General features: G+C 41.3%; 1 protein-coding gene across 12 annotated transcripts in view; it reads left to right on the top strand.

Annotated features, from left to right (window-relative positions):
- The window catches only part of MTHFD1L (methylenetetrahydrofolate dehydrogenase (NADP+ dependent) 1 like), a 212,569-nt gene that overhangs the window by 61,612 nt on the left and 138,629 nt on the right, over positions 1–12,328 (top strand). For all 12 annotated transcript variants that reach the window (XR_014267280.1, XR_014267281.1, XM_082474543.1 and 9 more), the window contains exons 15-16: positions 381–455; positions 2,054–2,156. Coding sequence is in view for 10 of the 12 variants with exons in the window: in XM_082474543.1 (XP_082330669.1) it covers positions 381–455; positions 2,054–2,156 (178 nt within the window). In the remaining 2 variants the exon portion in view is untranslated. The remainder of the gene's footprint in view (positions 1–380; positions 456–2,053; positions 2,157–12,328) is intronic.

Below are 12,328 nucleotides of genomic sequence, written 5' to 3'. Positions count from 1 at the left end.
GACATGGATAAAAGTGGGAATTTCTGACACATTTTACAAAGGTCCTGACATCCTCCAATTAAACTAACTCCCTAGTGAGTTTTTGAAGCCAAAAATAAATATAGAGATAAATTTTAATTTGATGTTTATAAGGCCGTAGATCAAGAAATGTATTTTCATACAAACCCTTTACAATGTGCATTATTGCAGATCTAGTCAGATTTATTAAAATGACAGAACTTCAGGCTAAATTGTTTACATTAACCAAGAATTTTAATAGGGTCTGTAATCTAAACAGTTTGGTTATAAATGTAATGAACTTTGTCATATTCTGTAAATTGTCCAAGTTCATGGTTGGCCCTTAAACTTTTGTGAGTTTTGTTTTTATTTTGCGTTTCTAGGCGCTGTATAATCGACTGGTTGCTTCAGTGAACGGTGTTAGAGAATTTTCAAAAATTCAACTTGCTCGGCTGAAAGTAAGTTTCTAGTTAATGGTTCTTTAAAAAGAAAATACCCTGGAAACAAATCAGAAAAATTGTCAGAACCAGAAATTCTGAACTTGGTTTGATTTTGATTTTCAGTTGCTTTTTTTGGATATTGAACTCTAAATAGACAGAACAATGTAACAGAGATTGCCCGGAACTAGATGCCTGAGGCCTTGATCCTGCACCAAAAAGCAGGTGGACAAATTAGTTCACCCTTATAGATGTCAGCTTCTTCATCTATAAAACGAGAGCACCACTCCGCTGAGAACTCCAACAAATGAGGATTTGCCAGGAGTCTTCCTTTCTCATGGCGTTTCTCAGCGTTCTAAGAAAGACTTTGAAAATTCATCTATTTCAGTTTTTATTGTAGCCAAGATTCTAAGATTGTATTTGTGGATGTGCTCTTAATTCTTATCCATTTTACCATTTTCTAGTGCTGTTTGCTACTTAATGCCCTACTATCACGTAGATTTTCCCTTTGCTTTTTTTCAGAGATTAAAAAATAACTATAATGGTATAATCTACAGCCACTGGCTGGTGAGAATTGGTTTAAAAAATTCATCCCCTGGCTTCTTACCGAACCAACTTCAGTTTGTTGAGAATAACGCACAATATGGTATCCTCAGTATCTCCAACGTTTATAGTTTGTTTCCCAGATTCTTTTCTTATACTTTATAAAAAACCACTTTGTTAGAGTGTTTTCTTTAGAGAAAGAGATGCTTTAAAAGTTTTAATTTTTTTTCTTGTGGAATTAGAAATAACTTGAAAACGTAGACATAATCGTTACTTAAATTATTGGTAGGGACTTCCCTGGTGGCACAGTGGTTAAGAATCTGCCTGCCAGTGCAAGGGATACAGGTTCGATCCCTGGTCCGGGAAGATCCCACATGCCTTGGAGCAGCGAAGCCCGTGTGCCACAACTACTGGGCCTGCGCTCTAGAGCCCGCAAGCCACAACTACTGAGCCTGCCCTCTAGAGCCTGCGAGCCACAACTACTGAGCCCGCGTGCCACACCTACTGAAGCCCACGCGCCTAGAGCCCATTCTCCACAACAAGAGAAGCCACTGCAACGAGAAGCCCGCGCACCGCAACGAAGAGTAGCCCCCGCTCGCCACAACTAGAGAAAGCCTGCGCATAGCAACGAAGACCCAACACAGCCAAAAATAAAAAGAAAATAAATAAATAAAAGAGGAAATTGTTAAAAAAAAATTTATTGGTATTTGTATCTGAAAAGAACAACTAGTGAACTGGAGCATCAGTTAGATGGAAGTTTTATGCCCCTTCTGTGCACGGCACGTGGTGACCATGTAGAGAGCCTCAGGCCATGACAGACAATACGGCACTTATTCTTTGTGTACTGTCACCTGTTATTCGAAGGGTGTATTATTACAAATATCTGTGTCTCCCATTTTAGGAGGTGTTTGGACTCATTCATTTATGAGTTGGACTAACCTACCATTTACTTGAAGTTCAGCTTAGTTTTTAAAAAGGCTTTACTAGTCATGGAGAAGGTAAAAGTAGAGGGATAATTTGGTTCCATCTTGCTTTTTATTCCTTCTAAAACATATTTTGTTCTTCTTAATCATTAGAAACTGGGAATAAATAAAACTGATCCAAGTGCTCTGACAGAAGAGGAAATGAGGAAATTTGCCCGTCTTGACATTGACCCCTCCACCATCACGTGGCAGAGAGGTAGGTGCTGGTGGCTAGATGGGGAGGGTGACATGTCTTCCAGCTGGAGCGCTTCATAAACGCACAATTGTATTTCTTCCCACTGTCTTCCTAGCTTGTGTTACATAATCCCTCCATTTATTTCGGTCACTTATTTTACCAGCCTCTTCTCTCATCCTTGCCTCCTATTTAGGAGAAAAAGCTGTACCCTTAGCTCATCCCATTCACCCCATCTCTTCCAGATTTCCAAGGAAAATTACTTTTTTCCTGTCTCTTCTCTGGCCTCCTGTATTCTCTTTGGGGGTAAAAATGTCTGTGTCTCTCCCCTTAATTGTTCTGCTGCCCTCTGTATCGGCCATTCTAATTTCTTCCTCTCTTCCTCACCACTAGCTCTAAGCAGCTTAGAAATTTGTATTTTCAGTGCAGAATCTTTTCTCTGAGTCTAGTGCTTCCAGCCACTTACTAGAATCCCCTTCAGCACTTCAAATGTGGGGTAGAGGGACATCTGTCCTGACCTCCCTGTTTTCCTCTTGGCTGTGACGCCCCTCACTTCTCCCGCACTGCCCTCCACAGGGGTGGGATAGTGGGGAAAAGCACTAAATGTGGAGTCAGGAGCGTTGAGTGGGTGTCTCCCCCTCAGCCAGTCACATACCTGTTCTGGGCCCCGGTTTCTTGGAGATGGAAATGGAGGCGGTAATATATAATTACAGGCATGTGGTAATAGCACTTGATAAAACCTACCGAAGAGTTAGATGGTGTGTATTCCTTTTTATTTTTTTTAATTTTTTTAAAATTTTTAGAATTAAATCACAGCTACTATTACTTTAGTACCAACTATGACAAGGTTTTTTCCAACTTTTTTTTATTTTTTGAATTTTATTTTATTTATTTTTTTATACAGCAGGTCCTTATTAGTCATCAATTTTATACACATCACTGTATACATGTCAATCCCAATCGCCCAGTTCATCACACCACCACCCCCACCCACCGCTGCTTTCCCCCCTTGGTGTCCATGCATTTGTTCTCTACATCTGTGTCTCTATTTCTGCCCTGCAAACGGGTTCATCTGTACCATTTTTCTAGGTTCCACATATACGCGTTAATATACAATATTTGTTTTTCTCTTTCTGACTTACTTCACTCTGTATGACAGTCTCTATGTCCATCCACATCTCTACAAATGACCCAATTTCGTTCCTTTTTATGACTGAGTAATATTCCATTGTATATATGTACCACATCTTCTTTATCCATTCATCTGTCGATGGGCATTTAGGTTGCTTCCATGACCTGGCTATTGTAAATAGTGCTGCAATGAACATTGGGGTGCATGAGTCTTTTTGAATTATGGTTTTCTCTGGGTATATGCCCAGTAGTGGGATTGCTGGGTCATATGGTAATTCTATTTTTAGTTTTTTAAGGAACCTCCATACTGTTCTCCATAGTGGCTGTATCAATTTACATTCCCACCAACAGTGCAAGAGGGTCCCCTTTTCTCCACACCCTCTCCAGCATTTGTTGTTTGTAGATTTTCTGATGATTCCCATTCTAACTGGTGTGAGGTGATACCTCATTGTAGTTTTGATTTGCATTTCTCTAATAATTAGTGATGTTGAGCAGCTTTTCATGTGCTTCTTGACCATCTGTATGTCTTTGGAGAAATGTCTATTTAGGTCTTCTGCCCATTTTTGGATTGGGTTGTTTGTTTTTTTAATATTGAGCTGCAAGAGCTGTTTATATATTTTGGAGATTAATCCTTTGTCCATTGATTTGTTTGCAAATATTTTCTCCCATTCTGAGGGTTGTCTTTTCGTCTTGTTTATGGTTTCCTTTGCTGTGCAAAAGCTTTGAAGTTTCATTAGGTCCCATTTGTTTATTTTTGTTTTTATTTCCATTACTCTAGGAGGTGGATCAAAAAAGATCTTGTTGTGATTTATGTCAAAGAGTGTTCTTCCTATGTTTTTCGCTACGAGTTTTATAGTGTCCGGTCTTCCATTTAGGTCTCTAATCCATTTTGAGTTTATTTTTGTGTATGGTGTTAGAGAGTGTTCTAATTTCATTCTTTTACATGTAGCTGTCCAGTTTTCCCAGCACCACTTATTGAAGAGACTGTCTTTTCTCCATTGTATATCCTTGCCTCCTTTGTCATAGATTAGTTGACCATAGGTGCGTGGGTTTACCTCTGGGCTTTCTATCTTGTTCCATTGATCTATGTTTCTGTTTTTGTGCCAGTACCATATTGTCTTGATTACTGTAGCTTTGTAGTATAGTCTGAAGTCAGGGAGTCTGATTCCTCCAGCTCCATTTTTTTCCCTCAAGACTGCTTTGGCTATTCGGGGTCTTTTGTGTCTCCATACAAATTTTAAGATTTTTTTGTTCTAGTTCCATAAAAAATGCCATTGGTAATTTCATAGGGATTGCATTGACTCTGTAGATTGCTTTGAGTAGTATAGTCATTTTCACAGTATTGATTCTTCCAATCCAAGAACATAGTATATCTCTCCATCTGTTGGTATCATCTTTAATTTCTTTCATCAGTGTCTTATAGTTTTCTACATACAGGTGTATTGTCTCCCTAGATAGGTTTTTTCCTAGGTATTTTATTCTTTTTGTTGCAACGGTAAATGGGAGTGTTTCCATAATTTCTCTTTCAGATTTTTCATCATTAGTGTATAGGAATGCAAGAGATTTCTGTGCATTAATTTTGTATCCTGCAACTTTACCAAATTCATTGATTAGCTCTAGTAGTTTTCTAATGGCATCTTTAGGATTCTCTATGTATAGTATCATGTCATCTGCAAACAGTGAGAGTTTTACTTTTTCTTTTCCAATTTGGATTCCTTTATTTCTTTTTCTTCTCTGATTGCCATGGCTAGGACTTCCAAAACTATGTTGAATAATAGTGGTGCAAGGGGACATCCTTGTCTTGTTCCTGATCTTAGAGGAAATGCTTTCAGTTTTTCACCATTGAGAATGATGTTTGCTGTGGGGTTGTCATATATGGCCTTTATTATGTCGAGGTAGGTTCCCTCTATGCCCACTTTCTGGAGAGTTTTATATCATAAATGGGTGTTGAATTTTGTCAGAAGCTTTTTCTGCATCTATTGAGATGATCATATGGTTTTTATTCTTCAGTTTGTTAATATGGCGTATCACATTGGTTGATTTGCTCATATTGAGGAATCCTTGCATCCCTGGGTTAAATCCCACTTGATCATAGTGTATGATCCTTTGAATGTGTTGTTGGATTCTGTTTCCTAGTATTTTGTTGAGGATTTTTGCATCTATATTCGTCAGTGATATTGGTCTGTAATTTTCTTTTTTTGTAGTATCTTTGTCTGGTTTTGGTATCGGGGTAATGGTGGTCTCATAGAATGAGTTTGGGAGTGTTCCTTCCTCTGCAATTTTTTGGAGGAGTTTGAGAAGGATGGGTGTTAGCTCTTCTCTAAATGTTTGATAGAATTCACCTGTGAAGCCATCTGGTCCTGGGCTTTTGTTTGTTGGAAGATTTTTAATCACAGTTTCAATTTTGTTACTTGTAATTGGTCTGTTCATATTTTCTGTTTCTTCCTGGTTCAGTCTTGAGAGGTTATACCTTTCTAAGAATTTGTCCATTTCTTCCAGGTTGTCCGTTTTATTGGCAAAGAGTTGCTTGTACTCGTCTCTTATGATGCTTTGTATTTCTGCAGTGTCTGTTGTAACTTCTCCTTTTTCATTTCTAATTGTATTGTTTTGAGTCCTCTCCCTCTTTTTCTTGGTGAGTCTGGCTAATGGTTCATCAATTTTGTTTATTTTCTCAAAGAACCAGCTTTTAGTTTTATTGATCCTTGCTATTGTTTTCTGTTTCTATTTCATTTATTTCTGCCTGATCTTTATGATTTCTTTCCTTCTGCTAACTTTGGGTTTTGTTTGTTCTTCTTTCTCTAGTTCCTTTAGGTGTAAGATTAGATTATTTATTTGAGACTTTTCTTGTTTCTTGAGGTAGGCTTGTATAGCTATAAACTTCCTGCTTAGAACTGCTTTTGCTGCATCCCATAGGTTTTGGATTGTCGTGTTTTCAATGTTATTTGTCTCTAGGTATTTTTTGATTTCCTCTTTGACTTCTTCAGTGATCTCTTGGTTATTTATTAACGTATTGTTTAACCTCCATGTGTTTGTGTTTTTTACGTTTTTTCCCCTGTAATTCATTTCTAATCTCATAGCGTTGTGGTCAGAAAAGATGCTGGATATGATTTCAATTTTCTTAAATTGACTGAGGCTTGATTTGTGACCCAAGATGTGATCTATCCTGGAGAATGTTCCGTGCGCATTTGAGAAGAAAGTGTAATCTGCTGTTTTTGGGTGGAATGTCCTATAAAGATCAATTAAATCTATCTGGTCTATTGTGTCATTTAAAGCTTCTGTTTCCTTATTTATTTTCATTTTGGATGATCTGTCCATTGGTGTAAGTGAGGTGTTAAAGTCCCCCACTATTGTGTTACTGTCGATTTCCTCTTTTATAGCTGTTAGCAGTTGCCTTATGTATTGAGGTGCTCCTATGTTGGGTGCATATATATCTATAATTGTTATATCTTCTTCTTGGATTGATCCCTTGATCATTATGTAGTGTCCTTCCTTGTCTCTTGTAACATTCTTTATTTTAAAGTCTATTTTATCTGATATGAGTATTGCTACTCCAGCTTTCTTTTGATTTCCATTTGCATGGAATATCTTTTTCCATCCCCTCACTTTCAGTCTGTATGTGTCCCTAGGTCTGAAGTGGGTCTCTTGTAGACAGCATATATATGGGTCTTGTTTTTGTATCCATCCAGCAAGCCTGTGTCTTTTGGTTGGAGCATTTAATCCATTCACGTTTAAGGTAATTATCGATATGTATGTTCCTATGACCATTTTCTTAATTGTTTTGGGTTTGTTTTTGTAGGTCCTTTTCTTCTCTTGTGTTTCCCACTTAGAGAAGGTCTGGTTCAGTCTCCCCTGGGGTCACTGCTCCTTCCCCTGGGTCCCAATGTGCACAGTACTTTGGGTGTGCCCTCCAAGAGTGGAGTCTCTGTTTCCCCCAGTCCTGTCAAAGTCCTGCAATCAAATCCCACTAGCCTTCAAAATCTGATTCTCTAGGAATTCCTCCTCCCATTGCCAGACCCCAGGTTGGGAAGCCTGACATGGGGCTCAGAACCTTCACTCCAGTGGATGGACTTCTGTGGTATAAGTGTTCTCCAGTCTGTGAGTCACCCACCCAGCAGTTATGGGATTTGATTTTACTGTGATTGCGTCCCTCCTGCCGTCTCACTGTGGCTTCTCCTTTGTCTTTGGATGTGGGGTATCTTTTTTGGTGAGTTCCAGTGTCTTCCTGTCGATGATTGTCCAGCAGCTAGTTGTGATTCTGGTGTTCTCGCAAGAGGGAGTGAGAGCATGTCCTTCTACTCCACCATCTTGTTTCCTAATCGATGGTGTGTATTCCTGATCCTTCCTGTGTTGTTCTTCTCAGACCTCTTCTCCCTCAACCTTTCCCCATTTCTCCACACTTCCAGAACATTTTTATTATATGCTTGATTTATTACAGTTACCTTTTTTTTTTTTTAACATCTCTATTGGAGTATAATAGCTTTACAATGGTGTGTTAGTTTCTGCTGTATAACAAAGTGAATCAGCTACACATATACATATATCCCCATATCCCCTCCCTCTGGCGTCTCCCTCCCACCCTCCCTATCCCACCCCTCTAGATGGACACAGAGCACCGAGCTGATTTCCCTCTGCTATGCAGCTGCTCCCCACTAGCTATCTATTTTACGTTTGGTAGTGTATATATGTCCATGCCACTCTCTCACTTCATCCCAGCTTACCCTTCCCCCTCCCCATGTCCTCAAGTCCATTCTCTACACTGCAGTTACCTTTCAACACATTTTCTTGCTTCCATTTCCAACCCCCAATTCTGTAGGTTCATAGTGTAGAGAGAGATGTCTTGTCACCTCCTCGCTCAGAAGCCTCCAGCCTGGATGGTAGAATCGCCATCACATAGCATGGCCTTCAGGACCACCACCATAAGGCCCCACATACCTTTGCTTCCTGTCTGCTTTGTCCCTCTGCCCGCCCCTGCTCCACCTCATCTCCATGTCTGCCTTCCCAGACACACCTCAGGCCCCCTCGATCCACGAAACTTCCCTCCTGGGAATCCATTCACCCTGTTCACTAAGAATTTAGTGAGGTGGGGAAGCAAAGACCAGGGAACCAATTGTGGCTCTGCCATTTACGAGCCATGCAGCTGTGGACAAATGACTTACTTTCCTCATCTTTTTTTTTTTTTAATTAATTAATTTATTTATTTATTTATGGCTGTGTTGGGTCTTCGTTTCTGTGCAAGGGCTTCCTCTAGCTGCGACAAGCGGGGGCCACTCTTCATCACGGTGCGCGGGCCTCTCACTATCGCGGCCTCTCTTGTTGCGGAGCACAGGCTCCAGACGCACAGGCTCAGTAGTTGTGGCTCACGTGCCCAGTTGCTCTGCGGCATGTGGGATCTTCCCAGACCAGGGCTCGAACCCGTGTCCCCTGCATTAGCAGGCAGATTCTCATTCACTGCGCCACCAGGGAGGCCATCCTCATCTTTAAATGGAGTCATAATAGCAGCCTTTCCCTTGCGCGGCTCTACTGCGACATGAGAATACTTTCCAAACCCTGAAGTGCCACCCAGATGATCACAGATGCCACTGTGGTATTAGTTGTGTGAAGCAGTTTTTCTGTGTATGTGTGTCTCTCAAACTCCTAAAGGAGAGTAAAATCTCTTTACAAACTTTTGAAGATTTTTTTTTTTTTAATTATAAAAGTGGTAACATTATACAGATTTTGGAAATATCTAAGAAGAATCAGAAACATCTTACTGTACTAATAAAACTACCACTCAAACTTTTTTTGTGTATCTGTTTTGTGTATAATTTGAATTATAATTAGAGGTGTAGATTTTATATCCTACGAGTTTCATTTATATCATAATAAGCATGTTCCGATTTGTTAGTGATTTGTGGTAATGGTCATTTTAAATGATTCCGGAAAAGTCTTTTGTGGATGGATGAACCGCAGCTTACTGAAGCACGCCTCTATTATTGAACAGACCAACATTATTTTTAATTACCGATATGAATATGTTCAGCATTTTATTGGAAAGTCTACTACCTTTTCTTTCTTTTTATATTTTTTTTTTTCGGCCGCATTGGGTCTTCATTGCTGTGCAGGGGCTTTCTCTAGTTGCGGCAAGCAGGGGCTACTGATTGTTGCGGTGCACGGGCTTCTAGTTGCGGTGGCTTCTCTTGTTGCGGAGCACGGGCTCTAGGCATGCCGGCTCAGTAGTTGTGGCTCGTGGGCTCTAGACCACAGGCTTAGTAGCTGCGGCGCACGGACTTAGTTGCTCCGCGGCATGTGGGATCTTCCCTGACTAGGGCTCGAACCGGTGTCCCCTGCATTGGCAGGTGGATTCTTAACCACTGCACCACCAGGGAAGTCCTAACTTTTTTCTATAACTAGGATTAATTATTACTATACCATTATATCTGAAATGCATAGTCAGCTTTTTCAAGGCATTTGTGAGTTTGTGTTACTCTTTAAAACATTTTTGTGAACAAAAAATTAATGCAGGTGGAAATCAGTGTATTTTTTTTAAATTTATTTATTTAATTTATTTATTTTTGTCTGCCTTGGGTCTTCGTTGCTGCGCACGGGCTTTCTCCAGTTGCAGCGAGCAGGAGCTACTCTTCATTGTGGTGTGTCGGCTTCTCATTGCGGTGGCTTCTCTTGTTGCGGAGCATGGGTTCTAGGCGCACGGGCTTCAGTAGCTGTGACTCGCAGGCTCTAGAGTGCAGGCTCAGTGGTTGTGGTGCACAGGCTTAGTTGCTCCGTGGCATGTGGGATCTTCCTAGACCAGGGCTCGAACCCGTGTCCCCTGCATTGGCAGGCAGATTCTTAACCACTGTACCACCAGGGAAGCCCTGGAAATCAGTGTATATTAAACCTAGCATGGGGATATGCTCAAAAAGAATTTTTACACAAGGGGCGTTCTTCCGCATCTGCATTGTGGCTCCAGCTGAGGCAGCCACCAGAAATAGGGCCACGATTCATCCAGTGGGTCTTGGAAAAAGAAGGGCTACACAATCCCTCATATGTACCCAGGGCCACCTTGCAGATTGCTTTCTCCCCAAGAAGCATGAAAGGAGTGAAGCATACCATGGTTGCAAATCACTTTTAATGTGAGTGATAAGTTAAAAAATTACTCCAGATAAATACTAGAATTGTATTGTTGTTTAGGGCACTAAAGTGCTAATTATTGCTATAGACAAGCCACCTAGGTCAGAGGAGCTTGGAATGACATTTGATAGCTAGTTTGGCTCTTATTCCCATGAATTAATATAAGAAATAGGACTGGGCTTCCCTGGTGGCGCAGTGGTTGAGACTCTGCCTGCCAATGCAGGGGACACGGGTTCGAGCCCTGGTCTGGGAAGATCCCACATGCTGCAGAGCAACTGGGCCCGTGAGCCACAACTACTGAGCCTGCGCGTCTGGAGCCTGTGCTCCACAACAAGAGAGGCCGCGATAGTGAGAGGCCTGTGCACCGCGATGAAGAGTGGCCCCCGCTCGCCGCAACTAGAGAAAGCCCTCGCACAGAAAAACGAAGACCCAACACAGCCATAAATAAATAAAAAAAAAAGAAATAGGACTCTCCATCAAATAGATTGAGGTCATTTAATAGTAAGATTTTTTTGTTGTTGTTCTTTTTTTTAAAGACAATATTGGCTTAGAGCTAGAAAGAGTACAGCCTTTGGGTGAGATTAGATGGTTTTATAATTTGATAACTAGAGAGGGGACACTCAGTGACCACATGGGGCTAAAAAACTCTTCTGAGACCATAGATGTCGCATATTTAATGCTCGCCTCTTCCCTTTTATCCTTTGTAAGAAATTTAACTCGTGGTTGTTTTCTCCTATGCTTCCTGTCACTAGCTTGAAGGCCTCATAAGTGCCTGGTAACAGGGTGGAACTGGGAGCCGATAGACTATTCCAGAAACACATAGTATAAGCAGAAGAAACAGTGGACATCAAGTCATTTTATTGTTCCTCGAAGGAAGTGAACCCTGCTTTTCTGAGTGTCAGAACCCCTGGGGCCTCACAGGCCGTTAGACCGAGGACCAAGAAGCCTCAGTCTCCGGGGAACTGACATCCAGTTACTAGTTCCCAGCACTCCCCTACAGCCTTGCAGGGAATCGGTACAGTTCTTCTGCCAAAGCCAAAGTAGTGGGCCTAGCCTCGATGTCCTACCCTGTATTTCCCAGTCCCTGAGCTGGTGCTGGTGGTTTTAACAAGCCACTAGGCACACTCTGGATGCTCCTCAAAACAGAGGGACTGTCTAGGGTAAAGAGTGAAAAACCAGATCTCTCCCCTCTGCAGGGTCCCCCCTCCATGCCTACCTGCACTCTCCATCTCTCCCCTTGCCAGTGAGTGCCTTCCATCAGAGAATGATGCCTTGTCCGTCTTTGTATCCCTGTACAGCTCGCACAGGACCTGCCACAAAGTTGGCCCTCAGTAAATAGCCCTGAAATGAATAAGTACGTTTCTCATTCCATCTTTAGCTCTATCACTTAGAGGGCAGGAATTCCGTATCAGTAACTTAGCGTTACGTTCTGGTATCCATCTTTCTTGTGTATCAGAATTTAATCTTCACATTTCTCTTATGTATCACTGTCATTTCACACATGTCTTTCCATGGACATCAAAAGCCTGGTGAGACGCCCTGTTCTACCAGGGCTGTGCTAATAAGCGCACAGGTGGCCTTCTGATGCCACTGATTATAGTTGATCTTACTAAGTTTTTTGGGGGGGGGGTGGTTCTTGTTTGTGTTTTCTTTGCTAAATAAAAACCAGCTGAAATTCCAATAAAAAGATCACATTAGGATTGTGTATACTACACATGAGAGTAGGAAATATTTTTACTTTATATGATTCTGCACCATTGGTCTTGGGAATAAAGTACTAGCTAGTGGTAATAGTGAGAGGCATTCCTTTCTCTGTATGCCCTCTGCTTATGCCTTAAAGTCATAGAGAGGTTTCTGTGTGCTTGAGGAGGGTTGCCTGGGTGCCCGTATGGGTGTGCGGTAATGTGAATGTATATATGTATGTGTGAGAGAAAGGAGAGGGTTTGTTTGTTTTTGTT

The sequence above is a fragment of the Balaenoptera physalus genome (genome assembly GCF_965194825.1).
Source record: "Balaenoptera physalus genome assembly, chromosome: 9".
Lineage (NCBI taxonomy): Eukaryota > Metazoa > Chordata > Mammalia > Artiodactyla > Balaenopteridae > Balaenoptera > Balaenoptera physalus.
Note: the sequence above shows the minus strand (reverse complement) of the source record. Positions and strands in the feature narration are given on the sequence as shown.